Raw genomic sequence first — 27,666 nt, 5'->3', positions numbered from 1 at the left:
GGAGGCTGGACAGGGCCGAGGGGCGGCAGGGCCCCCCCAGGCCTGCTCACCCCCGGGGCCGGGGACAACAGGGGGGGCCCCGAGGCCCCTCAGGGCCCGGAGGTGTCCGTCCCCCCCCGCTCCCCCCTTGGCACCGCCACCGATACGCAAATTGCGTACCGCAGCCACCCAGCAAGCCCCGCTCAACGGCCTCCACCCTGCGACACTGGCGTAATGGCTTCCAGAATCAGCCCCCTTTCCTGCCTCGTCTGATTGGGCAGCCCGCCTGCCCGTCAGGCAGAGATCTCGCCTCCCACCGGCACCTCCGCGCTGTCATTGGCCATCCGCGCTGCCCATCGGGGGGCCGAGAAACGGCCCCGCCTCGCCGCTTGTCTCAGGCCACTGGGCCTGCGTGAGGCCTGTGAGGGGCTGGGACCGCCCATGAATTTCCCCGCTCTAATTCTATTGGGTAGTTCTCCCGTCTATCAACACAGAGCGCCCCCTGCTTTGGCAGCTACGGGATACATGCCACGTCCGTCAAGCTCAAACTGACTCCCGGTTCCCGATCTGATTGGAGATATTGTCGCTTTATCCCACCTCCTACCAGGGGATTAACCAATGGAAGTTTGGCCCAGGCGCTTGTACCGCCCCCTTCCGCCCCGGGCGGTGTTTCCTTCCGATTGGTTAAGGGGAAGGCGTCCCTCTGATGTCACCGCCCGCCCACCTCGCGGGAGCGCGTGGAAGCCGGGGGTGTGGGCGGGGGCGTGTTGGCCGGCGCCGGCGCGCGGAGCGCTGCCATTGGTCGGCGCGGAGCGTCACGTGGCGGCCGCGGCGTGTGGCGCGAAGGCGGAAGCGCTCCGTGTCGGTTCCTCGCGGCGGAAGCGTCGCCATTTGCCGGCGTCGGCGAGCGTGAGGAGCGAGCGAGCGGGCGGCGGGACGATGCCGGGGGCGCGGCGCTCGCTGGCATCCCCGGTGGTGAGCGGTGTGCTCTGCCCATGCGGCTCCCCGCGGGCCGCCGGCGCGGCGCCCGGCCCGGGGGCGGAGGGCGGCAGCGGCGGGAGCGCGGGCCCCTGCGGGCGGTCTCTGTGCGAGGCCTCCGAGCAGGACCGGCGCCTCCGCGCCCTCTTCCAGAAGCTCGACGTGAACCGCGACGGCGCGCTCTGCATCCACGACCTGGCCGTGGGCCTGAACCGCCTCGGGCTGCACCGCACCGAGCTGGACCTTCTGGTGAGCGGCGGCGGAGGGCGGTGGGGCGGGCGGGTTTGGCCCGGCGGGGCTGAGCCGGGCTGGGCTCCGGACGTGCGTTCCTGCGGGGTGAGGGAGCGTCTGGCCCCCCTCCTCATCCCGCGCCCTGCCCGCGTCCGCCCCGCAGCGATAGTCCGGCGCCCGGCTCCGCCGTTTTCGGGAGCGGGACGTGGGTTCTGAAGACCCTTTAACTGTGCCTCGGCCGGGGGAGAAGATCCGCCAGGTCAGTGGTGGTAGCAGGCCATGCTCGTTGCATGCCAGCACTTGCATCCAGTTACCTTGCTGTGGCGTAGCCAGGAGAGCCCAGAGTGCGAACAGGCGTTTGTGTGATGGGAGACACCGTTGCTCGGCTGCTTTGGCCGTTTCTAGGTACTGCCCTAAAAGCAACCCTGCTGACTTGAACACTAAACCCGGAGGAATCAGCTTGCTTACTACCTGTAGACATGTACAGTATTAACTGTGGACATTTAAGATTGAAAACTTATTGCTCGGACAGGAAGAACCATAAAGAAAATCCTCTTTCTCCAGGTCCGAGGGCTAGGAAGCTTGCAGGCTTACTTAAATTCGTAAACGATTTTTTTGAAGGGATAGGTGCAGTCAGGTTGTCCTGCAGTTTTCCTCGCGTCATTGCATTTCCTCACATTAAGTCTGTTTGGCACTGTGTTGCTGCTCAAGTTTCTTGCCCAAGATGGCTTATATATTCCAAACTCACTTGTCTCTTTTAAGGGGTTTGAAATATCTTAAAATGTAGGAAGGCTGCTGTATTTGTACAGTTTGCCTGTGCAGTATACAAAATGTGCAGCGCACTGACTTTCTACTTCAGTATTGGGAGCTGTGCCCTTTTGTCATCACAGCTCTTTGTGTGATGTTGGACACTGAGGGTTCTAGGCTTCAAGGTTCAACATGATGTTGCTCTATTGAACTGTAATTAGTGTAATTTACGTCTGTATGAATTGGCGTAATGGGCTTGTTCTCAGTGAACAGTTTGTCTCTGCCTAGTTTCTTGTATTTTATATGCAGGACCATAAAAAAGCTGAGTATCTTGAGAAGATAGTAGATAAACACATGGGCGTAGTCAGGGATGTGCCATCGCAGAGCGCCTGAATCCTGCAGGAAGGAAGAAGAGTTTAAGGATAACTTCTGAGTCACTGAAAAGACATCTAATTCAAGTGACAGTTCCTATTCTCTCCCTGCTCTTGGAGTGGTGCCCCAATTTGTTTGAGTGCTTGAATTGTAGGTATCCATCCTTTCCAGAGTTGCTAGTTCCTTTCTAACTTTGAATTTCCAACATCTTAACTTCTAACATTTGTTTTTGGTTGGCAGTTGGCATCTTCCTTGCTGCTGTAAAGTATGAGAATTCTTTGGCAGTGTGAGGATCTTGTGAGTGGTTTATTGTGTTGTTTCTAAAAATAACATTAGTGCCATGGTGATTTTCTGCTACGTGCATTTTGGTAATGAAATCTGATTATACCACATAAATCACCTGTGCATGCTCTGTGAAACGCTGACCTGCTGCCACCTGTGGGTGCCGAATCCTTTACCTCTGGCAAAAGTCTCTCATCCACCAGCATGTTCTGTGCTTATGCCTGCATGCCTGTCTCAGTCTGCATTCCCTTTTCTTCCCGGGCATGTTATTCAATCCAGCCTGACATTCTCCAGGCTAGGAGGATGCACCATAAAACAAAATGCGTTTTTACTTCCCGACAGATATTTTCTTTGCTTGCCACACTGTGGGAGCGGCTGAGAGGAACCGTTCTGCAGGGACTGGAGCTGCTCTGTTGGAGGGAAGTGCTGTCTGGATTCTGCTTAACAATCCTGTCTTTCTGCTGAAGCCCCTGTCTGTCAGTATTGTTCCTCAGCCCTTTGCTTCCTCTGCCTTCTCTTCCGCTGTGCAGGAAGTGGCTGGTTAGATGAATAGAGTTTGTAAAGCACTGTTAGTATTGCAAAGCATCCCCTTCAGCAGTGTAAAAAGTGTCCGTTAAGAACAAGGAGGCAGAGTTCAAAACTCTGAAGTTCCAGTTAAAATGTGGGAACAGTCCTTGGAGAGCTGGCTAGAAAACTTCTGCATTGTGTAATTTTTAGGAAAATCAAATAAACTTCCTGTTTCCCAGGCAGTTCTATTAATAAGTCATTCTTTTTTCTGCTCCATCCTTAGCTAATAATGGCACCTTGACGCTTGGGATAACTAATGTGAAGTCATGCTCAAGAAAAGTGCTTAAGCGTCAAGATGAAAACCTTTTTCATGTATTGGACATGGTGTTTGGAGACTGATTTAGGCATAAATCACATGGATTGCTTTTGACTAGTAAATTACTTGGTGGCTTTGGTGTGTTTTATTTTTCCTTCCATGCAACAGTACATTTGATATGGGAGTTACCTTCTAACGTTTGTTAGACAGATGGAGGAAATATTAGACTCGTAATGTGAGGTTATCACCAATCTTAGCTATGAGTTGCTAATCTCTTTGCGTCAGTAGGCTAAAAGTTTTTGTGGTAACAACAGTAATAGTTTTGGGCTGCAACTTGAAAAGAAAATGAGCAATATTTTGGCTCCTTCAATGCTTGAGAGTTCTTACTGAGATAAAACCCTTTGTAGCATTCTTGGAAAATTGCTGCCTTCTGTTTTAGAGGTGGCCTTCTGTGGTGGGGGAGAGAAGGGGTTGTACTTAGATGTCCTTTGAGGTGGAATTTGCTTATGTAAACAATGCATTTTTTTAACCCACGCTGTTATCTTTAAACCATTTGACAAATATGGCGTGCCAAGCCAGTGAGCCTTCTAAAGAAATGCTTGTTTGCACTGGTTAGCGTGAAGCAATTCACATACTTTGCTTGAGCAGTAAAGTGATAATCATGTGAAGAATTTTTTAAAGGCTTTCTTGTTCTACTGTGTAAAGGGATAGTCTTTTACTGCTAAATTATATCTACCTCTGGAATAGTCAATCTCCTGTTACTACTACTTTCTGACTTTCCTCATGAAAATATTTATATAGACTTACGGAACTGGAAATATGCACTTAATGAAAAGGCGGGTAGTTGAACCGGAACTGTGTTTTCTACTTTGTATCTGGAGATGTCCTACTGTTGAAAGGATGTATAATGGTAGTATTTGTCTATTTGCTAATATAACTGTTTTCCTGCTGATCCTGATTAACCGCAGGGCTGGAGTGCTATTCTAAAACCTCATCTCTGCTGCTGAAGTTCCAGACAGTTTGAAATGGAGGAATTCATCTCAGCTGCCTAGACACAGACTGAAGTGGTGAACTTTGTCTGCAGCTACCTCTTCTGTGGCGGTGCTGAGTATCTTCTGGTGGACTAATTCTCTCAGCTTTCAGAAACAGAGCAAACATAACCCTTGTCTCTTTTCAGTTACAACTGTCCAGTTGCTTCTGCTGTAACGATGGTGTCCTTCTTGGCCTTGTGATGCTTTCTTCTCTTGAGTTCATATACGTGACTGCCTATTGCTGCCTGGGTATCAGCTTCCCCATATGAAACTACATCGGCTCCTGTTCTGCTGAAATCTTCACATTTGCTTTCATTACCTCTTTCTTTGCCTGGTATCTCCTCTTTGATCTCCGAGTTCTGGCTGTCCAAACTCCCACACAAGTTCTATTGTTCACTTTTTCACGTGTACCGAAGAAGCATAACTGCACTGCTGCAGCCAGACTCTGCAGCGTTCTGTTTGCTTCAGGCCTTTCCTCTGAATGCCTCTGCTTTTCAAGTATGTGTCTTGGACTCTTCCAACTGTCAGAGAATGCTGTACCCATGCTCTTCTGGGATACGTGATCACATAGCTCTTTCACAAGTGACTCCATGGATGGATTGAGAAACTCTTTCTATTGTACCAGTTGCAGTTGTAAAAAACTTTAATGTTATTTCTGATCAATACTTTATCTTCTGTCATGATATCATTTAATTCTTCCGTTCAGACTCTTTATTTCTGTAACTATTTTACTTTCCAAGACTTTTGAATACTCTATTACACTATGCATAATGTACTAACATTTTCAGCAACTGTAAGGGGCAGAGGAAGCAGGGAATCTTTTCTGTGTGATGCTTTCACCTGTTTTCCATTCACAGTCATCTGGAAGAGGAGGACCTGAGTTCTTACTCCTTTACAGAAGTCTGTTTATGATAAAAAGAGCAAAATTCTAATAGTGTTCTGTAACCTAGACTGAATTATCTCTCCAAACCTATGTACATTTAGATACAACATCTTTATAGCTTGTGTGTCTTAAATCCTGCTGGGGCAGTTGTGGAGCTTTTAGCCAGGCCTTCGTAATTCATCATGAAGGGTTGAGCAACACAAGGTCGTATCAAACAAATGAACCAGTGTTACAGTCTGAAATTCCAGTTGATACCCTTCCTTCTGCTGAAAGGTATTTGCCAACAGCTTCTCAACCACCCATCTCCTGACTAATCCCAAAGGACACGTGGATACCCTGAACCAGTTTCACAAGGTGAAACTGCTTTCAATAACATGTTAAATAACTCCACACATTTATGTATAATGTGCATTAAAATAGCAAGCAAAAAAGATCATATTTGCTGGGTCTGTAGGGAATGGAGGCCTGTCCTTGCTCTTTGTAGATTATGAAATGTGTGGTTTGATGAAGGCCCTGTTCTTATGCACTTGGGAAACCTGGTGCAAGAGCAGAACTGTAGGTCAATGATTTAGTTGTAGATAAAGCCTTTAAATCTGTGGTAAGTGAATGAGTTGGTGTGAATTCCATGTTCTGTTACCTTCTCTGATTTAGGCATGCTAAAGACGCAAATGAACTCTTTGTAATCAATCAAACAGTCTTTGCAGTGGCTGTCAAGAACTTTTGAGAAGAAATACAGGGATTGGCTTTGGCACAAACTTACTTCTCAGTGTGATGTTGGTTATTAATAGACTTGGCCAGCAGCCTCATGAAGCAGGAGCTTTGCTGGACTGGAGGGTGCGCTGTGACAATGAGTGTCAGGGGAGACCGGCTGGCACGCTGGCTGCCTGCGTTCGTCGCGCTGCCTGGGCCCAAAGGTCTTACAGGGAGGGCGGGAGGAGAGAGATGCTGGAGACCAGGGAATCTTGCACAGTAATGGTGAAAGTCTTTTCTCAAACTTAGTCTCTGGTCAGCAGACATGCCTTAGTGTGATTAATATATTAAACTGGCAGTGCATGTCCACTCATGGTAGGGGTAGATTGGAAGTGAGTTTCTAGATGCAGATACATACAAGAGAAGCTTGCTCTTGCATAAGTTTACCTTGTGTATAAACAAACAATTGTGGATTAGGCAAGTGCTGCTTTATGGTTGTGTATGTACAGGACCAGATATATAACTCTTGAGAGATGCAATCTTGGGACGTTCTTCCAGGATCATTTTTTGTCCTAACTTGCAGCACATTGGAGAAGCCTGGTGATTCTCAGGTTTATTTAGCTGAGACCTTTGTCCTATTTGCAGAGTGATAAGGAAGGAAGGATACTGGCTGACCTTTGTGAGATGGAGATGCAACTTTGACTTGAGCATACCAATTTTAAATGTTGATGTTGTGTGAGAGTCTCTTGCAGAAAAGCATCCTGCTGATGTGGCCTCACAGTGTTATGTTTCCTGCAGAATGGTGTGTATTCTGAACTCTGTAGTGAAGTGAATGTCTGTAGGATCCCCAGAGCACAAGGGAAATGAAACAACAAAACTGATCCAAAGCAACTGATTATGCCTGTGTAGAATATGCAGCACAGTTTTGGTCTTTCAACATGTGTTCTGTGGGATGTTATTTAGTGACCAGAACTAGATACTCAGTAAGTAGTGGAAAATGTCTCCTTACCCTCATCCGCATTGGATTATTAGTCAGATTACTGAGACAAAGGCAGGTAAAAAAACCCCAGGACTTCAGTATACTTACTGTTTCTTTTAATTTCTTTTTAAAAAGAAAGAAACCCAGTGACAAATCTGGCTGAATATTGAGCAGAACCCTTAAATGGTTGACAAGTGTTAATGAAATGAGACCAAAGCCATGATAAGGACTTGGTCTCCTGTTTGAGAGCCTTACAAAATGGTGATGCTGCACTTCTGTGCTCTCTGTTGCGTATATTATAACATGATACGGTGTTGGGAGGAGGAGAAGGGAGAGGGATTTTTTCTTTCAGTCCTACTTGTAGCAAATGGTAAATGAACCTTTGTTCTTGTTCATGTCCTATTGCTATATTTGTCCCTCTAAATGTGGGACATGAGCATGCTTTAATGATGCCCCAGACTGTCTCAAGTGGAGAAGCATAGCTGTAATAGCTAGTGTCAATGTAGAAAGGCAACAGAGACAGTGTCAATGTAGAAAGGCAACAGAGACGTTTTCTAAGTTATGTGCAGTGAGCTGCAGGGGAGTTCCTGGCAGTTGAAGTGGCTTTCTGCTGTAAGAGAAATTGTTGAAATTTTTAGATCATGAGTTGGTTGGAAAGGCAAAGCTGTTTGAGATGTGAATCTACATCGTTTAGCCTAAGGAGAATGGGGGCTGTGTAAGAGCAAGCCTGCGCCTGGGCTGCTGGAGAGCCGTCATTTTTCACTAGCTATTTTCCTGGTTAACTTTCTAGTGTAGTGAGAAGCTGACTTTAATTTCTGAGTACTAAGGATGCCCTTTCTCTTGGTCAATCACTGGCTCTTCATGTGATACGATACGACCTCGGTGGAACTTGCTGTTCTGGGCAATGGCTGTGTATGTCCCCCTCCCTGGCCAGCACTCTCTGTATCTCTGTATTTGGCACTGGCCCTGGGTTGCCTTAATACATCAACTAGAATAGCTAATCACTTGTGCCAGGGCTCCTGTAACAGTGACCTGGGTTTCTTTGTAGTGTTCACTGAACTATGCTGTGTCGCCTTAACATATTAACGTCGTTGAATGTCACTAGACAGTTTAATTATTTAAACAGCAGTGGCCAAGATGTTTAGATTTTACAGCGTGGTGCAAGAAGCACTGTGCAGAGTTAACTTTGGCTTTCTAAAAAGTGAGAAATACTTTTTTTTTTTTTTGTTTTGGGGAAGTTTGTCTTTCAGAAATTGCATTTGAAGATAAGAGGTAATTGAAAGAGTCATGGTGGCCCATCCCAGCTGGGGCAGGCTGGGTGCTATCTCTGGGTGGCACATGTGTAGGCAGCGCTCCTCGGGGTGCTTCCAGGAGAGCTCCCAAAGGAGATGAGTCACTGCTGATTCCTGCAGGGTCACTTAAGGAACCGGAGACATCGACCGCAGTGGCAGCTCTTCCTGCACTGGAGGAGAAGGGTCATTGCTCCAAGCACAGCTCCCTTCCCTCTGCCCCCCTTTCTTTTCACCCTCCCTCCCTCCCGCATTTTTTACGTGTTAGCTAGTTGTCTGGTGACAAGGCTCACATTCTTGCTGGAAAATGCTGTGCATTTAACTCAAAAGTCTTCTAGAAGCCATCTTAAAGCAAATAGCCTGAGTCTGAATTTCTGCCCAGTACTACCAGGCTAGAAAGGGCAAGTGCCTGTTCGAAAACTGGAGTTTCAAACTGAGCAGGTACTAAGAGGTGGCCTGCCTGATGTGGCTGAAGACTTGGGTTTGTGGCTTAAAACAGAACCTCCCTCTCAGTTTGCAGTAATGAGAAAAATATTGTTTTAATTAAGCAAAACCTGTCACAGTCTTGCTCTTTCCTTTCTCCTTTGTCTCTGTTTGGATAGGTTACATGACTTTGTTGTCGGCTTCTCCTCTGGCTATCTAATGACTATCCATTTTGGTGGTGTAGGACTCTGAGGCCAGCTGCTGCAGGCACCTTCTGACCCCGGTGACTGGTGTGCTGGCCAAGAGCCAGCTTTTGGATCAGTCCTGGTGCTTTTCTGCCTTGAAAATCCTGGGCTTGGTTCATGGAAACAGCTGGAATTGGAGGGCTGACTGTCTCCTAATGAAGGTTGGGAAAGCTGTTGCCGTGCAGTCCAGGTGTTCATTCATGATTTCTAGAAAAAGTGAACTTTTGTTCCTCATCCATTCCTTTGTGTCACTGTTCAGGCTGGACTCATGGTATTTATTGCATCTTTTCTTACGTGTGAATGATTGGCTTCGTGGTGGCGTTGGTAGGGTAATAATTCCCTACAAATTCCCTGTAGGAGAGCAGTTGTTTTGCCTCTAGCTATAATCATCTTGCTGTTACTAGGTTTATTATTCTGACCTAATAAAATTCCCCACTTGGTAAAAGAAATGCTTTTTATTTTTTTTCCTAAATATGATGAGAAAAATCTGTCTGCTCTCAAGGAGCTGTGTGGATTAGTGCAGTGGCAGAATTCCTCTGTCTCCTTTAGTGAGGACAAAGGCCAAGGAAGCATTGCTGAGTTTCTGCTTTAATTGCACCCCAGGCATGTAATTTCTTGCACAAATTATTATTTTACTATGCAATCTCTGCGTGAACAAAGGAAGATGGGGTGCCTGCCATGCGCGCACCACTGAAGCTAATACTATGCAGAGGAACTGTAAGAAAGAGTGTCACGTAACATCAGCTGGTTTAACGGGTCCTTGTGAGTAGCAGCCCAGCATTAAGTGACCACTGAGGACAAATCCAAAGTCCCACTCCGGTGCTTTGCCTTCTGTATCATGGCCTGTAGCTCTGTGAGCGGCAGAGCCTGTCTGCCTGCTGCCGCCGCAGGCAGCTCTAATGCCCTTTCCACAGGCAGTCAGGCTGTTTTGGACCCCATCCATTGAGTAGCCTCAACTGGCTTGCCCCGCAGAAAACTCGGTAATTTTTGGCTGGGTTAGTGAGGCTGTCAGAGGAGCACGGGAGCGAGGTAAGTACGGAGCTGATGTGGACGTGTGAGATGATCTCTTAGCGGCAGTAAGCTTCAGATCAGTTCACTGCTGCTTGTGAAACAACAGCCTTAGGCTAACAGAAGCTGATTTTGAAGAACTGTGCCCAGTTTAGAAAATCTGCTTTGCTCCTCCTATGGCTTGAGAGCATTAGAAACTTTCAAATGTCATCTTAAAGGATCTGAATCACTGTGTTTTAGAAACACAGTGTTTTAGAAAGTAGTTTAACTTTTGTGCTTGTTGTGATGACTGGCAACAGCTCAAGGTAATTGAGGCATGACAAAAATTTCTCACTCTCTTCTGCCTGTGCCTGAACCTGGGCTTCTGACTACATCCCAACTAGAACCGGACTGTGCCATTCCCCAAAGGGCGACATGGCTTTCCCTGCAGCCTCACCCCAGTGTTACTACCCCCAAATTTTGGGGTTTTTTTCTGGGTTTTTTTGCGTGTGTCAAGTTTTAAGGTAAAAAACTTTGTTGCATACTGTATGTAGACCTTATGATTAAACAGCATTTTTTTCTTCTTAAGTAACTCTGAAGAGTAGTTGCAGAATTCCTTAATGTGATGTCTTCTATGTGGTTGTCTCTCACTTTTTCCATTACTCGGGTTAGTTAGAGGAATTCAACACTAACAAGTTCCCAGAAGTGTGATGTTTCGTGTTCATCCTCTAAAATTTATTTGCAAATTGGCTCCTGAAAGCCTGCAGTCCTTCCAGGTTTTGGATTGTATTTTCATGTTTAATATCTGTAAAACAAAAGTTTCCTACAGTCTGTCACTCTGAAAAGTTAAAAGCTGAAAACAGAGGTCCTCTGCTTGCTGTGGACCTTGCTGTGCTACTGTGGGTAGGGAGCCCTGGGTGATGGAAGATGTGGTCTGTACTTACTTATCCTGCGTGTTAAAAAAACCCAAACTGTTTTCTTATGGAAAAGTCATAATACTTTGGAAAGTGAGGCATGCAGTGCCCTCTGTCTGTAGATGCGAAAGGCAGGCAAGAATCTAGGACTACTAAGTAAGTTGTTGGTCCTTTAAAATGGAAAATGAGCCCTTACTGTCTCCAGCTTGCTGTTGTGCCTGCCAGATGTGGGCTGCTCGGTTCCACCAAGGTGGGTCGTTGACTTTTCTGGTGGTGCCCCGGTGCCTTACAGCTGGGGCTATGAGCAACTGCTGCTCTGGCAGCAGAGGGAAATGTGGCATTTCTTGTAGAAATTCAGGGAATGTCATGTGTTTGTCCTTATATATTGATACATATACTTGTAGTCGTGCTCTGGCTAATCCTACCCTTGACTGTACGGTTAAAGGCTCCTTCAGCAGAACTCGGCCTGTTTGACTAATGGGCAATAGTTTAACCACAGCGTATTAGGTCTTGCATAGATGAATAGCCATAAATGCTGTGCAAGCGTGTCGCTGTGTGAAAGCCAAATGGCAGAAGCACAATGCAGCACCAAAGAGCTATTGTAATGACGGATGAGACTATAATAGACCAGGGAGAGAGGGTGCAGTTAGAGGTTAATTCAGCCATGGCTGGGAAAAGCCGGCTTCTCTCCGGAGAACCATCTGCTGCTCTAACAAAGAGCTGCAGCCAAAGCTGCTGAGGCCCAGAAGCTGGTACGTACACGCCTCGGACAATCCTGTGCTGGCGAACTGCCTCCGGGTCGTGGCTTCAGCGCTCCGGACGGCTGCCCTGCTGCCCTCCCTGCCCGTACCTGCCCGACGGAGCTGGCAGGCGCGCTCCTCTGCAGGGTGCCTCCTGCGCGGAGGGCGCGCTCCCGCCCGGCTGCGCGCGCTGCCTTGCTCCGGAGCACCGCAGTGTTGGGAGCGAGGATTGGCTGGGCACTGCTGCAGTGGGGACGCAGCCTGGGTGTTCAGCCTTGCTGCTCGTCTGATGTGCCGTTAGGATGAGCCGGGACTTGCGAGTTAATTGGCAGCTCTGAGAAGCCTCTCTCGGAGAGGTTCATTTTTAGCTTTCCTCTTAAGCGCAGCGTCTTGGCTTCTCTGTCCAAGCAGTCTCCAAAGCTCAACGTCTCGGCTTCTCTGTGCCAGGGGTCTTGTGCTTTGTCTGTTGCCATCAGATTTCTGAGGCTCTGGTACAATGAGCTGCTTGTCAGGCCAGGCACGACTGCAGTAGCAGCAATTTCAAAAGGCAGGCAGGAAGCATCCGCAGGAGCGGTCTGTAAAGAATCCGAGCCCTTGGAGTCGCTGGGTTGAACCTCCCGCTGGCTGCCGTGCCGATTCCCATCTTGGGGGTGCTTGGTAGTGCAGTCACATCATCCTTGGCAGCGGGCAGCTCCTGAGTGCGCAGGGTTTCCCTGCCTGGGACGCTCGCTGGAGCAGCAATGCTGCAGACCCTTTGGCATTTTCTGTCTAGCTTCCTTCCCAGGGCCATATGCCAAGGTCCTGCAGATGAAAAAGAGGATGAGGCCAGAAACACCACCCCACTTCCAGGCCCCGGGGAGAAAGGGCCAAAGATGTTGGGGAAGCCACAGGACAGAGGGACTGATCCCACTGAAAGGAGACCAACTATCCTACTGGTGGTTGGACCCGCAGAGCATTTTCCAAAGGTAATGGGATATCCAGGGGCCTGAGGAGGGGTTGGCGCACATGACAGCGGAGTGTGTGGTCTGCCGGGAGTAGGGGTGTTGCAGATGGAATGTGGGAGTAGCTGGGGGTGTGTGTGTGGTGTGTATTTGGGGAGGGGGGAGAGGAACAGGAAAAGGGAGCAGGGTCCAACCTGTACACTTGCTAGAAGGGAAATGTGGGGGGATGAGGGGAATGACTGTGCAGAGAGGAGGTGATCTTCACCTTTCAGCCGTGATGTTCAAAGGGGGAAAAAATGCTGTTTAGGGGCAAGGGGGAATATGGGGGTCTCGAAGGTTCCTGGGCAACTTGTAAGAAGCATGACTGAGAGGGCAGGGAATAGTAATGCAGGTTAGTGGTGAGTCCCACCCCTGCACGGGAGACCGGCAAAGGATCAAATAGATCCTAAAACGTTCCGGAGTCAGGTAATTTGGCAAGCCTCTGGAAAAGCTAGCATGTTTTGAGCAAATGAGTAACTAGCTATATTATTTGAATGGCACAGCCTGGAAGAGAGGAAAGCCTGTCCCTGGGGAGCGGGTAGCATAAGGGAGAGACTAAAATCTGTGTGAGGATGGGAACTTCCCAGGGGGTGGGAGAGGGGGGAAGTGGTGGGTGCGCACAATTGGCGAAGAATAAATGGTGAGGCTTTGTCTGGGGGGAGGTGAACAAAAGCTGCTTAGTTTAGTGCCTGGGTTTCTAGCACAGTGCTGGCTGACTGCAGTTCTGGTTTATTTTTGATGGGGAGGGAATGCTGTCCATCCCTCCTGAGGATGGTGCATTCAGCTCTGACTACATGTGGTTTAAGACCAAGGGTGTGACCTGGGATTCGGGGAGGAGGAGTTGGGCATAACCCCTGCGAGTGGTGGGAGTTTGGGATAATGCTAAAGGGCTGCAGCAGAGGTAGGGGTGCATGACTTGCAGGATCCAGGTTTTTGACAGGGAATCGGGCATGGTTGATGCTGTAAGCTTTCTCTCTAAAATGGGGGACGAACGGGTTCAGGTTGTAGAGGGGATAAACGTCCTTTCTGCTGCTATTTTGAATGAAAAAAAGGCAGGGTGGCATTTCGCATTCTTGGGAGCAGAAGCCACTCCCTGCTTGAATCGGACTGCAAAATCTGCAGGGACTTTTGCCTTCATCCCTATCGTTAGCGGTTAGCACTGTGCATCCTCTTCAAAAAGAGGAGCGTTTACATTTTGAGGACTTTTGTGCACGGAGGATGAAGAAGGACAGAGGCTCAGAACTGAAGGAGGTTGTGATGAAAACCTTGAAAGCATAGGGCTGAAAATCTGGTGTCTTCCAGGGGAACAATGGTCCCTCAGTCGGGGAGAGTCCATCTGTTCGCACCTGGAATGAAGCTTTCTCTGAAAGCTGGTACCAATCTCCTCTTTCCTGTGTGACTCTGGGAAGTTTTGCTGCATAGGAACACTAAAATTGGCTAATGGAGAAATACCTAGAGGATAAGGATGTGGTAAAACGGAGTTATTGCAGCTTAGGAAATAACAGCCCATCTGTTACAGTCACAAGACTGTAATTTTAGCCTGCCCTGATCGTAAAGTAAAACGCAGTGTAAAGCTCTTCTGTTGAGGATTATGCAGATATGTTTTACCTTGCAATTCAGGCTGGCTAATACTGCATCCAGCCATGGTGGCTCAGCTGATGGACAGTAACTTGTTAAGCTGCAATGACTTGTTTGTACTTGATCAGATATTTATGTTCTAATTACCCGTCTGAAGGAAAAGTGTTGCAAAAAGTCTCATACAGCCTTAGGGATAGATCATAAACCACTGTGAGCAAACAGTATGATTTGGTGTTTAAAGAAAATGTGGGGAACACACAGCTTTTGTTCTCTGCCACTGAATGTCTTGACCTTGGGAGAAGTCTCTTGACTGTTATGCCGCTTTGTTGTAAAAATGCCTGTAACTACATATCTGCTAAAACCACACAAAATATCACACCCGATACTTGGGTTACTGCAAGGAATTTGTGTGTATCGATAAATTTGACCTGAGGTGCTTTCTATCGCTGGCTCTTCAATCTTCATGTTGTAGTCAGCGTGTTTCTGCTCAGATCCTTGCTTTGAAGGTAATGATTTCAACATGAGGCTGTTTCTGTAAATGTGGGAGAAAATACTGATTGCAAATGTGATGTGTTGGCTCCCGTTGTGTGTACACAGGAGAGAGGTATGATCTACCCCTGATGTCACCATCTGGACTTGTAACTTTGGATCTGTGTGTTGTCAGTGGCACAGGTCGCCTTCCCTGGTTACCTTTATGTCAAATACCATGTAGTGTTGTCTGCCTTCCCCGGTCTCTGTCCTTCCCCTTGCACAGCCTTGGCTGGCTGCAGCTCTTTACTCTGCTGGGGTCTCTTAAATGATTAACTCCCCTCTTTCATACACGTTACACTGTTTGTGCTTTGTGAGGACTTTCTGTACTGTATAATTAATTATAAGCTAGTTTTCAGAAATTAACAAATACCAAGTCAGCAGAACCTAGCGAAAGCTTCGAGCAATAGCGGTTCTCTCTCTGGCCCATGTGTACTCGCCCAGAAAGCTGTTTTGCCTGTGAAGGAGGATGTTAATTATGTGGCTGTGACGCTCACTGGCACTTGATATTTTTAGAGACTTTTTTTTAGCGAAGTAAATTCAAAATTAATCAGCATACTTTCCTGTTCCTTGTATGGCTGCATCTTCCCATCCTTTGGGAGGTACCTTCTGGAGCTGATGTAGTAAGCTGGTGATGAAGCAGATGCCTAGAAGAGTACAAATGACTTGGAAAGGCTAGCGTTGGAATGGCAGGGTGTTGAAACTGGTAACGTGTGCAGCATTTAAATAAGAACCAAATCCTATAAATAAAATGGACAATGAGTTTGCAGCTTCCTTGATGGCAAGAAAGGTGAGCATCTTCTGTAGAAGGAAGACGGACCCATTTAGTGTTCTCTTTAGCAGAGGAGGGTATTAACTAGGCTGGCTTCACATCGACCAAAAATGTGTAGGTCCCACTCTGGTTTTATTGGCAGAATTGGTGCATGGAAGAAATATCAGGGAGGAGTGACTTGAAAGGACTGACTGTATTTGGAGCTCTGTGCCCTGCCCTTGGTTTGATCGGGAATAGACAGTGCTAATGAGGGATGTACTGTCCATGGCTCATGTCTGAAGTCCTGGGGTGGGTGTGCTGCTGCCACACGCACGCTGCAGGGGCTGGGGGAGCGGGACTGGCTCCATCTGCCAAGGCTTGGGCACTGACCCCATGCTAGTTGTGTTCAAGCAGCACTGATTCCTGCAGCTTTGGAGAGCTATCTTGCATTAGGGTACTTCCAGGTTTACCAGGATTCTTTTAGGTGAAATCTAAATACCTGTTAATGCCTGTTTAAGTTCCCTTTGTCATTATAACCAGAATGGCTGGTATAAAAATTCGTAATCTGTCTCTCCTTCTTAGCTCGCTGTCCTGTAATTAATACCCTGCTTAAAATCAGCTTTCCTAACCTCATTCTTAACCTTTCTCCTTTCCTCTGACGTAGGTAGTAGGGCTTTTTTCCTAAAATGTGCAGATTTTGCCTTTTGTCTCTAGCTGCCAACTCCAGACAGAGTTTATTAGGAAAATCTGCATCATGTTGGCATAGCAACTGAGCTGCCAAGCAGCTATAATAGTGATGCTTGGCAGCTCGTGGGAAGGACTACGGAGGATCTTAAGGCTTGGTGGGACATATCTGAGTTACGCTTGTTCACTTACTACCTGGAGCTGGGTGGGGGGAGCTGCTCGCCTTGGTCAGGCCGCTGAAGGCGTTTGCCTTTGGCCGGTGGTGTGTAGCATTAGGGTGCTGCTTGAAGTGAGCCTCAGCTCGGTGGGAAGGCTGGGGTGTGCTGTTGGCGTGCATGTGGTGAGCTGCTGTAGCTTGATCTTTAAGAGGATCTGGAGTCCCTGAGAAGATCCTGTTGTCGTGCGGAGAGACGTCAGCAGGGAGTAGGTTAAGCCTGGTTAGGTAACGCGGCAGTAGTGCCATGGTAGGTGAGGTGACGGGGGAAGGCGTAGGAAACGGTTGTAGGTCATGATTCTCAAGGGTACCAAATTGCTTTGAGTCATGGTCTATTAAGCTTTAAAAAAAAAAAAAAAAAACAACCAAAACAAACCCCTTGAAATAAAGCCCCAGATTAAATATTCCCAATTTGTGTGATTGACATGCAGCTCCACAAACAGCTTATTACAGACCTTGGCTTTTGTTTAAATCTAAAGAACAAAATACCACGGTAAAGATGTAAAGGCCCCTTGTGCATTAGGGTCTGAGGAGGGGGGTGCTTATTGGACTTTGCACTGGCCAGGCAGTCTGTTTAAACAGAGCAAACACAAGAAAATGTTGCTGCGTCTGCAGCGGTGGGGAAAGCTGTTGACTGGACTGGCTTAAACCAGTTTAGCAAACATGCTGTGTTACTTCAAGTGCAGGCAGGATTATAGCGTTTTGGTTATTGGCCATGGGTTTTTGCATCTTCCTAGTACGACAGCTTCTCCTTGATGAATATCAAGACTGTAACTTTATTTTAAAATTCATGTTAGCAATTAGTAATTTGGTACTGAGCAGTATTATTATCTGCTGCACTTTTTTGGTACTCTTGCTGTAGTGCTAAGTGTTATCCCATACATCAAACTCCATTAAATGCTCAGAAGCCTATAATTATATCCACATTAAATGATGCATGTGCCGCACTCCCTCTTCAGCCTGGCTTGCTCCTGATGAAAGCTCAGGCACTCGCTTACAAAGTGGTTAAGTTATAAATGGTAGAAACTGGAAAATGTTGTTCTGCCCGGGCCACTTCTCATTATAGCGCATATCCGACTGCAATGTTTAATTGTAGTTGGGAGAGGAGCAAAAACTAGTAAGCTGCTGTAATTGCTGTGTGGATGCTTAGCTAGGAGGCTTTGAAGCAGCTGGGTCTGTTTTGAAGCCTGCCCTTGATTTTGGTGGTTTTCTGGGTATCCAGCACAATGGCAAACCTTCTCCATAGCCTTTATTGCTGCCTATATTAGTAACTCCTGAGTGCTGCAGAGGAGATCTTGGTATGCAGGGGTTGTCTGCTCCTAGCTGGCAGAAGTGTTTTTGGGAGGATTCCAAAGCCAGTCAACTCTGGCATAGCAAAGTAACCTCATGAAAGTGGAATTTTGAGGCTTTTGTTTTAAGCTGGATATCCCAAATGGGTATGAAAGCAGTAAGTGGGTGGCACCTTGCTCTTACTGTGTTTTAAAGGAAGAATTTTGGGAAGAGGAAGACAGTGAGAGTCCTCCTGTGTTGTATGGTGGGAGAGGTTATGATCAAGCATGGTCCCCACTGTGCAGCATGTGTAAATCCCTCGAGTGGTGAGCACATGTTCCTTACATCCGATCGGTCCTTTCTGATCAGCAAGTGAGCGTCTTGGATGTTGGCCAAAGCCTGTTAGGTTAAACGAGATGCCCGGTAAGAGTTAATTTGCGGTGAGCATGATGTCAGGTCTTGATGGGATCCTGGTGTTGAGCAATGGGAGGCAGCTCACATGCCTCCTCCGGATCCAGTGTCTTGCTGGCAGCTGGGTGGGACTGTACAGCCACGGCTTCCCTTTTAAGTAGAAGGGCAGGGCTTGTACAGCCAATCCCACCGGAGCCGGGTGCGCTCATAGGCATGTGTCATGAGACTTGCTGGCATTTCCGTCCCACTACACGCTGAAATTAGCTCAGGGGAATCGTTCAGTTTTATTTCCCTTCCTGGTCAGTCTGATCAGGGCAGCTGAGTCTCTGGCTCAGAAAGATGCTCTGCCTCTGTCTGTATGTGCCAGTGTTCGGGGAATCGCAGACGGAGTTTCAGTACTTTGAGTCAAAGGGGCTGCCGGCTGAACTCAAATCTATCTTCCGACTCAGCCTCTTCATTCCTTCCCAGGAGTTCTCTACCTACCGCCAGTGGAAGCAGGTATGGCCCCGAGGGAGGAATGGGAGGGAGTGAATTACAGAGGGGTGGTCTCCGGCACCCGTGGCCGGTTGGAGGGGGAGAAGTTCATGACGGCTCTGTCGTGATAGCTGGGTACAGCATGGACATGTTTCTCTTGCCTCTTGGCAGGGATTGCTGAAGCAGCGTGGAGTGGACTTTTTTCTTTTTGATTCTTTTGGCTTGAATCTGATGAGATCTCGGTGTCTCTAAGACTATTTAAACTAGTTTGTTTGATGCAAGTTAAATAGAAAAAGGGGTTTTCCAAACTATGGATTCTTCTCCTTTAACTGGTTGGCTCAAATACTACGTTTCACATCCTCTTCCTTTTTGTTACACCCTTCCGCCTGCCCCCCTTCTGACAGGAGGTGTGTAATCGAATGTCAGCTCAAGCCGATGGAGGTTTCACCCCGGTGAAGATGAGCAGGTTTGCGCTATGAGCCAGAGCGCAGCTCAGCAGCAGTGTGTGGGCTGAGCCGGGGAGGTTGTGCAAGAGCATTTCCCTTTGCTACAGAAGGGAGATGCACTAAATCCACGGAGCGCTCCGGCTGACTGTATCACAGCCCTTGCTTTCGGCTTGCTGCTACTGGCATGATTTTCATGACCAGGCTGCTAAGAGCCCAGAGAGCTGATTATTGAACAGCAAAGCTGGGCAGGCTTTTTATACCTTTGTGCAGACACACAAATGGGGGATGGAGCACGCTTTAAGATGCGTGGGTCCCAAAGCGTGCTGCAGGGGCTGTGTGTTATGTGGGTGACCATAGAAACGTCTGCAGCCAACATAGCTGTTAATGAGTGGTTCTGTCTATGGAGATTTCATATTTGCTGTTTAAAGGCAAAGAGCTGCAGGCAGATATTTGTTCGTATCTCTGGAGAAGATGCTGGGAGCGTGGCTTTGTCACCCTTCACATGTGTGTTGCAGTTTACTGTTTGACAGGCTTGTGGCATTTTTGCTTTGTGATTGTGGAGGAAGAAAGCTAGCAGAGCAAGTCAACTTTTATTACCTGTGGTCTCTGATCACTCATTGCACATATCTGCGGTTGTTAGGGGCGTGCTGAGAGAACGGGAGCAGTTGCACAGTCACATCGCTCTTGCACGAATAATTCGGAGGCGCTGTCTTGTCAGCTGGTTCGGGGTTGCCAGCCAGAGGGAAGCCCTGATTCAGCTGTTCAAGGCCTGTCTGCTGACAGGCGAGGGCAGTTGGTCTATCTTTAGCCTACAAGTTGAATGTGGGGTCATATCTGAACTTTATGACGGTCATATGATAAATTGCAGGTTAAGAATACCGGGCACACCTCAAAGGTCAGGACAGCTGGGACAGCACTTTCTTATTTAAGGTTCATAAAACGATTAGGAATAATCCTCATAGCATTAGGGCTAAAGTGACAGGACTTGGTGGGGTGAGAGAGAGTTTTAATAGTGAAGTATTTAGTATTGAAGTAATTTAAAATGGCATTGAAACAAAGACTTAAAGCTTATGAAGGGGACTGGTGCTCATAGGCTGAGGAAGTATCACAATAAGCCTAGGGTTGCCTATTACCTTTGAAGCCTAAATATTGAACAAAATATTGGTGAACAGAAGGTTAGCCTAGTGTTTGATCTCAACTCAGAGCTTCCTTAACAACCCACTTGCTGTTCACATAAACGTTACAAAAATGAAAACAAAAATTTAGGTGATGCAGTAGACTGAATCATACCTCATTTAGTGTTGCTCATGGATTCATCTTGAAAAAGACTTATAGGCTGTCAAAGGCAAGTGACTGAACAAGAAGGGGAACAGGAGCTCCCTGAGCCACATTCTTGCAGTCCGGAGATCACCTCTCCTGTCAGCAAGTAGCCACGTGCCCTTAGATAGGACAGTCCATCTGCTATTGCCCCATGCTGGAGTGAGTTAATTAGTCGTTTACCGTGTCCTAGAAGTCTGGCACGGAGTCTGATCTTGATTTTAGCTTTGTCCTACTAAGAACCTTTTCTTGTTCTATATGCATCTCATGGAAACTTGTATAATTAAAGTACTTAGCTCCAGGGTGCCTAAACCAGTTCATAGGGGTTTTTATCTTTGGCTGTGTCCACTAGAGCTGGACAGGCTTTTTCTGGTTGGAGTTAGTTATTGCCAGAGGGAGCTTACTTCTCTAAGAATTGTAGTAGGCGTGAAATTCCTTCTCCTGTTCAGTTTTTTTATTACCTGAAGTTTTGTGATTCACTTTTTGTGCAAATCTGTTGCCTCATGCATAGTTCAAGAACTGTGTAAGTTGTTAATCAAGATACAGGACTGAGATTAGATACATGATACAAGCAGAGTATCCCTCATAAAAGCATGAGGCAGTTCATCTGCGTAGCTAACTTTGGGAGACAGTTGCCTGGAAACAGGTGACTTTTCTACACTACTGCTTTGCTCAGATTTCTTTGAGAAAATATCGTAATTCTGTCTGCTACTTTCTGGAGGAAAAGTCCCAAGTTGTGTAGGAAATGATCTTTAAATATGGTAGAAGAAGGGGCAGACCTGTCTGAATGAACGAAGGAACTGACAGTTTTTGATTGTTTTCTGAACAGAAAATTGTGAAGGCTGGAGACAAGGACCTGGATGGACAGCTAGATTTTGAGGAATTTGTTCACTATCTCCAAGATCATGAAAAGAAGCTGAGACTGGTCTTCAAGAGTTTGGATAAGAAGAATGATGGTAAACACCTTTCTCATGCTCACGAATAGACTACTGCATGTGCTAGCTTGTAATACATATACTTGAGCTCACTGGCTTATCTTTGCAGGCCGTATCGATGCCCAGGAGATTGTACAGTCTCTTCGGGACCTGGGAGTCAAGATCTCTGAGCAGCAGGCTGAGAAAATACTGAAGAGGTGAGGATTCAGCTGGTTCTTCTGTTTTACTCTTGAGGGGGTTAGAAGGAAGTGTAGGGACATGGAACCCATCTCCTCTTTCTACCCTGTACATACTTGCCAGAGACTTCAGCTCCTCCCTTTTTGCCTATTACTCTTCATTTTATTTTTTTTTTCCCCATTAATTGACACTTACAATGTCGTAATGCATTATGGAGAGTTACTGTCAGAATCTCTTATCTTACTGACCTGTTGTGGGGAAGTGTTTGCATCTGAGCTGATTTGCATCCCTGTCTGATTGTCCTGCTTCCCTGAGCTTGCTGCTTTGGAGAGGGACTGTGCAGTTGCTCTTGGGAAATGCTGAGTGCTTTATCCATGTGGCACTAACATGTTAACAACCACTTATTTGTGTTGTTTTTTTCCTCTTTCTTTCCTCTGCTACCTTCCCTCTGTCTGTTTGCCTGTATGTCAGAATAAGGACGGGACACTTCTGGGGTCCTGTCACCTAGTAAGTATTATTTTCCCTTCAGTGTCAGTTATGTCCCTAAGTTTGGTAGGAGGGGGTGTGACTACTCCTGTGGGTCAGTTAAAGGGGAGAGAGCGGGGAGGAAAAAGGGAGCCTACTTCTACCTCTCTGCAGTGTTTGGTGAATAAAAGATTTCCTGGCTTTGTCTTGTGTCTCTTTAGAAGTCTTTTAATAATCGCTTTGCAAAGCTTGTTTTTGGTGTAGGCCTGAATAATCAAAGGGAAGGGGAGGAAGAATTTGTCACCCAGTGGGAATCTGTACTCATCTAATAACAAATCTTTTTAGCATGGATAAAAATGGGACTATGACAATTGATTGGAATGAGTGGCGAGACTATCACCTGCTGCACCCAGTGGAGAACATTCCTGAAATCATCCTGTACTGGAAGCACTCCACGGTAAGAAATGGTTCTTCCACGACAGGTCTTGGTCTTTCCCCAGCGTCTCAGTCAGAGTCCTGACCCCCAGGAGCTGCTATCAGCAGTCCCTATCTTGCTCTTCATGGTTCAGTAGCAGCCTTGTAGCCCTAGAAGCCCAATTGCTTCCTGTCCTCTCCTGTTATCTTGCCAGCTATCACTGGCATGGCTTCTGAAGCCTCTGGCACAGGTGATAACAACTGCACATTCTGCAAGAAGATGAGGGTGTTCACTTGACTTGCACCTCTGAGAGCTCATACCAGCCCCTGCTGGTTCAGGACCTGTTAAGACTAGAAACTGATTTGACAGGCAGCCGTCCTTCCTGGAGATATTTCAGTGTGTGTAAATAGCATGTAACGAGATTAAACTGGCTGCGAGCTTGGAAGGTTCCAGAGAGGTCCAGCTTTTTTGCCATGCAGCTGCCTGCAGTTGGTCATTTTGTTCCTTACTATGATCCATAGTATTTTAATGCAGACAAATGTTCAGCAGTTGCCAGCTCCTTGGACAGAAATCTCTAAATGTGAAGATTCCCCGTGTGATGTGCTATAGCATGGCAGTTCCTGTGGTCAGACACAGCAGTTAATAGCCATAGATAAGCTGCTGACTTGCAATAAGTATATCCAGTACTTCCAACACTTAGTACTGATAAAGAGCAATAAAACTTTGGCAAGATCACTAGCTGATGAAACGTTTCTCAACACCTTATACTTTTGCAGATCTTTGATGTAGGAGAGAATTTGACTGTCCCTGATGAGTTCACAGTGGAAGAGAGGCAGACAGGGATGTGGTGGAGACATCTGGTTGCAGGTGGAGGTGCAGGTGCCGTGTCCAGAACCTGTACAGCTCCCTTGGACCGCTTGAAAGTGCTCATGCAGGTATGATGGAGCAGTTCCAGTTTGTTTGAGTACCCAGGCAGATTCCTTTTATACTCGTGGATGCCTAGGAGGTGATAATGTTCATCAGCACACTGCAGCACTCTGGCCAGGATTAATCTCATTGCTCTTGCACTGCTATTTTTGAAAGCTTTTTGAATTATTTGAATGATCAAAGTAATGTTAAAAAGTTATTCTTTGTTGACTAGAAGAAATATAGAGAATCTTTTGGGAGGTAGGCATATGAAAACTATCAATAGTGAGAGCGCTTTGTGGTTTAGAGCACTGGAAAACTTGGGTTTTGGTGAAACAGGTTCAAGTCTTGTGTTCCCATGAGAGACCCTGAGGCCATGAAGTGGTTGTGGTGGTCAGCTGGCGAGCTTATACTGAGTATAAGTATTATCAATATTAGGAGTTAGAAAAACTTGATTTTTTTTTTTTACCTGCTCTTGAGCCAGCTGAGAAATTTACCCTGGGTAGCTGATCGAACGCTAGGTATGGGAGTTGCCTATTTAACCTTTCCTCCCATTCCAGAGGGAGATATTGATTAATTTCATTAGTTAACACTAGACTTCACAAAAAAGAAGCTTGCTTTCCTATTGTAGAAGTTATCTGGAAGGGATTAAAGCCTTGGCAAATCTCTGGGTAAATAAAAAAGTGCCCTTTTGTCCCTGGATTACAGAAAAACGTAACACTGTCGTAATCAGGACTGGAACTAATCCAGGCGTGCTTTCTCTCTCCCAGGTTCATGCCTCCCGCAGTAACAACATGTGCATTGTTGGCGGTTTTACTCAGATGATCCGAGAGGGTGGACCAAGGTCACTGTGGCGAGGGAATGGCATCAATGTGTTGAAGATTGCACCGGAATCTGCCATTAAGTTCATGGCCTATGAGCAGGTGAGTAAAAGGGCACAGACAAATCTGGCGCAAGAAGGGTTTGCGGAAGGACAAGCTGAAAAAAAAAAAAAGAATGCTGAGATAAGTCAGAGTGCCTCAATGTCTGTCTGTCTTGGCTTCTACAGATCAAGCGGTTCATTGGTACTGACCAAGAAATGCTGAGGATCCATGAGCGGCTGTTAGCTGGTTCTCTGGCTGGGGCCATTGCACAGAGCAGCATCTACCCGATGGAGGTGAGGCAGGTGGCTGATAGTCCAGCTCAGGGGGGGTCACAGCAGGGTGCTGAGATGAGAAAATGTGGGTAGAACACCAGCGCTATCATAGCTTAATTAATGAGTTCTCAGAGATGATATCAGGTAACACTGCTTGCATGACACTTGCTGTAGTCCTGACCATCATGCTCTTAAGAATGACATTGTCTATACATTTTTTCTCCTATTGATTCTCCTCTCTTCATGGTATTTATTCTTGTCTTCTAGGTTCTGAAAACACGGATGGCTTTAAGGAAGACAGGACAATATTCAGGCATGTTGGATTGTGCTAAAAACATCCTTTCGAAGGAAGGAATGGCTGCCTTCTACAAAGGCTACATCCCCAACATGCTAGGAATCATTCCGTATGCTGGTATTGACCTGGCAGTCTATGAGGTATGAAGCCTTTAACCTGTTGTAGGGCTGTGCTGCTTGTGTACCTTTATCACTGTCAGATGTGTCAGTTACTACAGGAGTTCAAGTAATTTATCAAAGCTTTCCTGATCAGCCTTATGGGGCACAAATGGATTTTTAGCCAAAATGGCCTAAAAGATAATCCTATACAATGATTCTCCTTTCCTAGTCAACATCATGCATGGTCACTTGTTTCCTTTTTCTGTGAGAAAATTGCAGCAGAAAATTAAAGAAGGGATTTTTCCCTAAGGAGTACAGTAGCAGTAGTTCAAAAAGATTTGAGAAGCCTAGTGCTTCTGGCTGAACTAGCACATAGCTTTCTGGGCTTTTACGCTAGAACTTTTATGTAAAGTGATGTTCTTTTTGTTACCTCTTCACTGCTAACATCTGGCTTGTTCCTTCCAGACACTGAAAAATGCCTGGTTGCAACGCTATGCTGTCAACAGTGCTGACCCTGGAGTCTTTGTTCTGCTGGCTTGTGGCACCATCTCCAGTACCTGTGGACAGCTTGCCAGTTACCCACTGGCTCTTGTGAGGACACGCATGCAGGCCCAAGGTGAGAACTTCTGGGAACTGTGGGAACTCCTGTCATGGTCTCTGAGCAGGGTAAAGGTCCTGTAGTGTAAACGTTGCAACAACAGCCTTAACTGGCTTGTGTGGCTGAGCAGTATGCTATTTGCCATGCTGCAAGATGACAGTGGACTTTGTGCTGCCCTTAGCATCTGGGCCAAGCACCTCCAGGACAGAGGTTCTGTTTTGCTCAGATCAGGAGTTTTGGGCTAAGGGCATCTGCTGAGCAGTTTGGGGAAAATGGCCGTGATGTGCAGCACGGTCATGGCTTGCTGAGAGGTTAGATGCTATCTCCCATGAAGCACCTTTGGTGTATGAACATCCACAAGAAGCACATGAATCAGAACTGCTCTGTGAGACAGGTGTTACCTTAAAGTGATTTCACCACGTAGTCTGCATTATTTATTGTGGCTTTCCCTATTGCAGCTTCAGTGGAGGGTGCTCCCGAAGTGACGATGAGGGGACTGTTTAAACACATTCTGAAGACAGAGGGAGCATTTGGTCTTTACCGGGGTCTGGCACCGAACTTTATGAAGGTGATCCCAGCTGTAAGCATCAGCTACGTGGTTTATGAAAACTTGAAGATGACTCTGGGCGTGCAGTCACGGTGACCAGGAGATGCCGAGGACTCTGAACTCTGAAATCTTGGGGTGCGATCCCAAGACGTATAGCCATCTCTCATTCTGTGAATGTGTTGACACTAAGCTGACTAAGCAAAGCTGTGAAATCTCAGATAGTTTGTGAGTCAGTAAGGGGAAGGGGAGGATCTGGTGCCCTTTGCCATCTTGCTACTCAGAGCTCCACATAAACCATCACGTGGTCCTTTTTGTTGGGCCTTTTGGGAGACCAGGAGGCGAACTCCTGGGAGAATCTTAAGGCGTGAGTTGCTGAGGTCAGTTCCCAGCAGTATGGCAGAGTAGCAAAGATTTGGGTAACAGGTCTGCTTTCAGCGTATTGCATCTACAGAGCTGTTTGCCTGCAGATGAGCACCTTCTGACTTGCTGAAAGAGCTTCTTTTTCCATTCAGAGAGCTTCTTTTTCCATTCAGTTGTTTAACTTCCTACCGGTTGTTTAAATTTGTACAAACCTTGTGTAGGAGCTGCTGCCACACCAGGCTTGTTATTATGTTTACATATATTCCTTTGGGCAGGAGACATTCATGTTCTGCTTCCAAGACTTGACATGAAATGTAACTTTGAACTATACTGGTTTTGAGGGCTGGTGGGCAGTGGCTTATCCAGTCAGGCTGAAGGTTACTTAGGCCAGCCTGATGAAGAATTAGGATTATTTATTTTTTATAGGTTTAAGTGTGTCTCATAAATCCACTAACAAGATGCACTTACTAACAGAAGCAGCAGACTAGAGCCTGCATGCCTGTATCCTTTGCATGCCAGGATTGGCTTGTCTTATACTCAGCAGGGGCTTGGAAAGGGGAAGGCAGGAGAGCCCTGGATGGACTGGCACCTTGATGCATGGCTTTAGTGAACAAAAGACAATATTTCACAGCTCCTGTGCAGTTGTGCTCCCAGCACGACATGAGAGCCCCTGTGCAGCGTTGCATGGACCTCTGAATTCCATTCTGCCTGGTGCCAAGGATAGCTGGTGGACCTTTTCCAAACCCTGTGCCTACGCTGCTATCTATCTCTTTGGACCTCTTTGTAGATTGATGTTCAGGTTTGCATTAGTGGGGTGGAGTCCCCAAGCCAGGAGTATGTCTGCTGTCGGAAGGGGTGTTAGGGAGAGGGGCTGGTTGTCACTGGGGAGAGGTGAGCTTTCAGTCCTGAAGATGTGCTTGCTTTTCTTTCAAAGGGTGCTTTTCATAAGGCTAAGGGAAAGAGATGGCTTTAAAATTTCTCTATGTTATGGGCTACTTTAGTTGATAGGATCTGGCTTTTGAGGCCTGGGAGATCCTCATCCAACTTTTCATTTTGGGCAAAATGGACCAGCGTTGCATTCCACTGTTTTACTGCTTAAAGCATATTTATTTTGTATTTATTTGAACAGAGTTATGTCAGACTATTTTTATAGACTTGTTTAAATATTGTTACTGTGCTTGTATTTCTCCTGTTTTAAAAAGTTCTCTATTTGTTCTCTTACATCACACAGCTGAGTTGCGGGGAGGGACCCTAAAGTTGCTTGCATACCTTCCCTTTGGGGCTTGAGCTGCCTTTCCCACGTCTGGGGTTGTTGCTGGAGGACTTCAGCCCAGAGAAATTTCTGTAGCAAGAAGCCATAGGAGAGAAGGGAGCTGGTGAGGAAGCAGTACCTTGGGAGGAGGGGAGAGGGTGCACTGTGAGGCTCGCCTTATTTTGGAATTGCCTCTGTGCATGGCTGAAAGGCTTTCAGGTGGATGGCTGAAGTTGGG

At 46.8% G+C, this 27,666-nt stretch overlaps 1 protein-coding gene across 6 annotated transcripts; it reads left to right on the top strand.

Moving 5' to 3' along the window:
- The first annotated feature begins 918 nt into the window (after positions 1–918).
- On the top strand, positions 919–27,666 carry SLC25A25 (solute carrier family 25 member 25). 6 transcript variants are annotated; one of them, XM_075716057.1, is made up of 11 exons: positions 919–1,206; positions 21,075–21,201; positions 21,290–21,377; positions 21,829–21,864; positions 22,168–22,279; positions 23,014–23,172; positions 23,914–24,066; positions 24,192–24,299; positions 24,546–24,713; positions 25,137–25,287; positions 25,728–27,666. In XM_075716057.1, the coding sequence occupies exons 1-11, from the start codon at positions 919–921 to the stop codon at positions 25,910–25,912; spliced, it is 1,575 nt and encodes a 524-aa protein (XP_075572172.1). In that variant the 3' UTR covers positions 25,913–27,666. The 6 variants fall into 6 exon arrangements, with proteins under 6 accessions (XP_075572172.1, XP_075572170.1, XP_009486402.1 ...); XM_009488127.2 differs by lacking the exon at positions 919–1,206 and adding an exon at positions 12,334–12,558; XM_075716058.1 differs by lacking the exon at positions 919–1,206 and adding an exon at positions 18,348–18,506.

This window comes from Pelecanus crispus, chromosome 9 (genome assembly GCF_030463565.1).
Source record: "Pelecanus crispus isolate bPelCri1 chromosome 9, bPelCri1.pri, whole genome shotgun sequence".
In the NCBI taxonomy this organism is placed as follows: Eukaryota; Metazoa; Chordata; class Aves; order Pelecaniformes; family Pelecanidae; genus Pelecanus; species Pelecanus crispus.
The sequence above is the reverse complement of the archived record's forward strand: the minus strand, read 5'-3'. Positions and strand labels throughout refer to the sequence as shown.

Coding starts and splice junctions, on each gene's coding strand:
- SLC25A25 (XM_075716057.1), top strand. CDS start 919: ATGCCGGGGGCGCGGCGCTCGCTGGCATCCCCGGTGGTGAGCGGTGTG. Junction 1,207..21,074: donor GCACCGAGCTGGACCTTCTG/GTGAGCGGCGGC, acceptor TTTTCTGAACAG/AAAATTGTGAAGGCTGGAGA. Junction 24,067..24,191: donor AGTTCATGGCCTATGAGCAG/GTGAGTAAAAGG, acceptor TGGCTTCTACAG/ATCAAGCGGTTCATTGGTAC.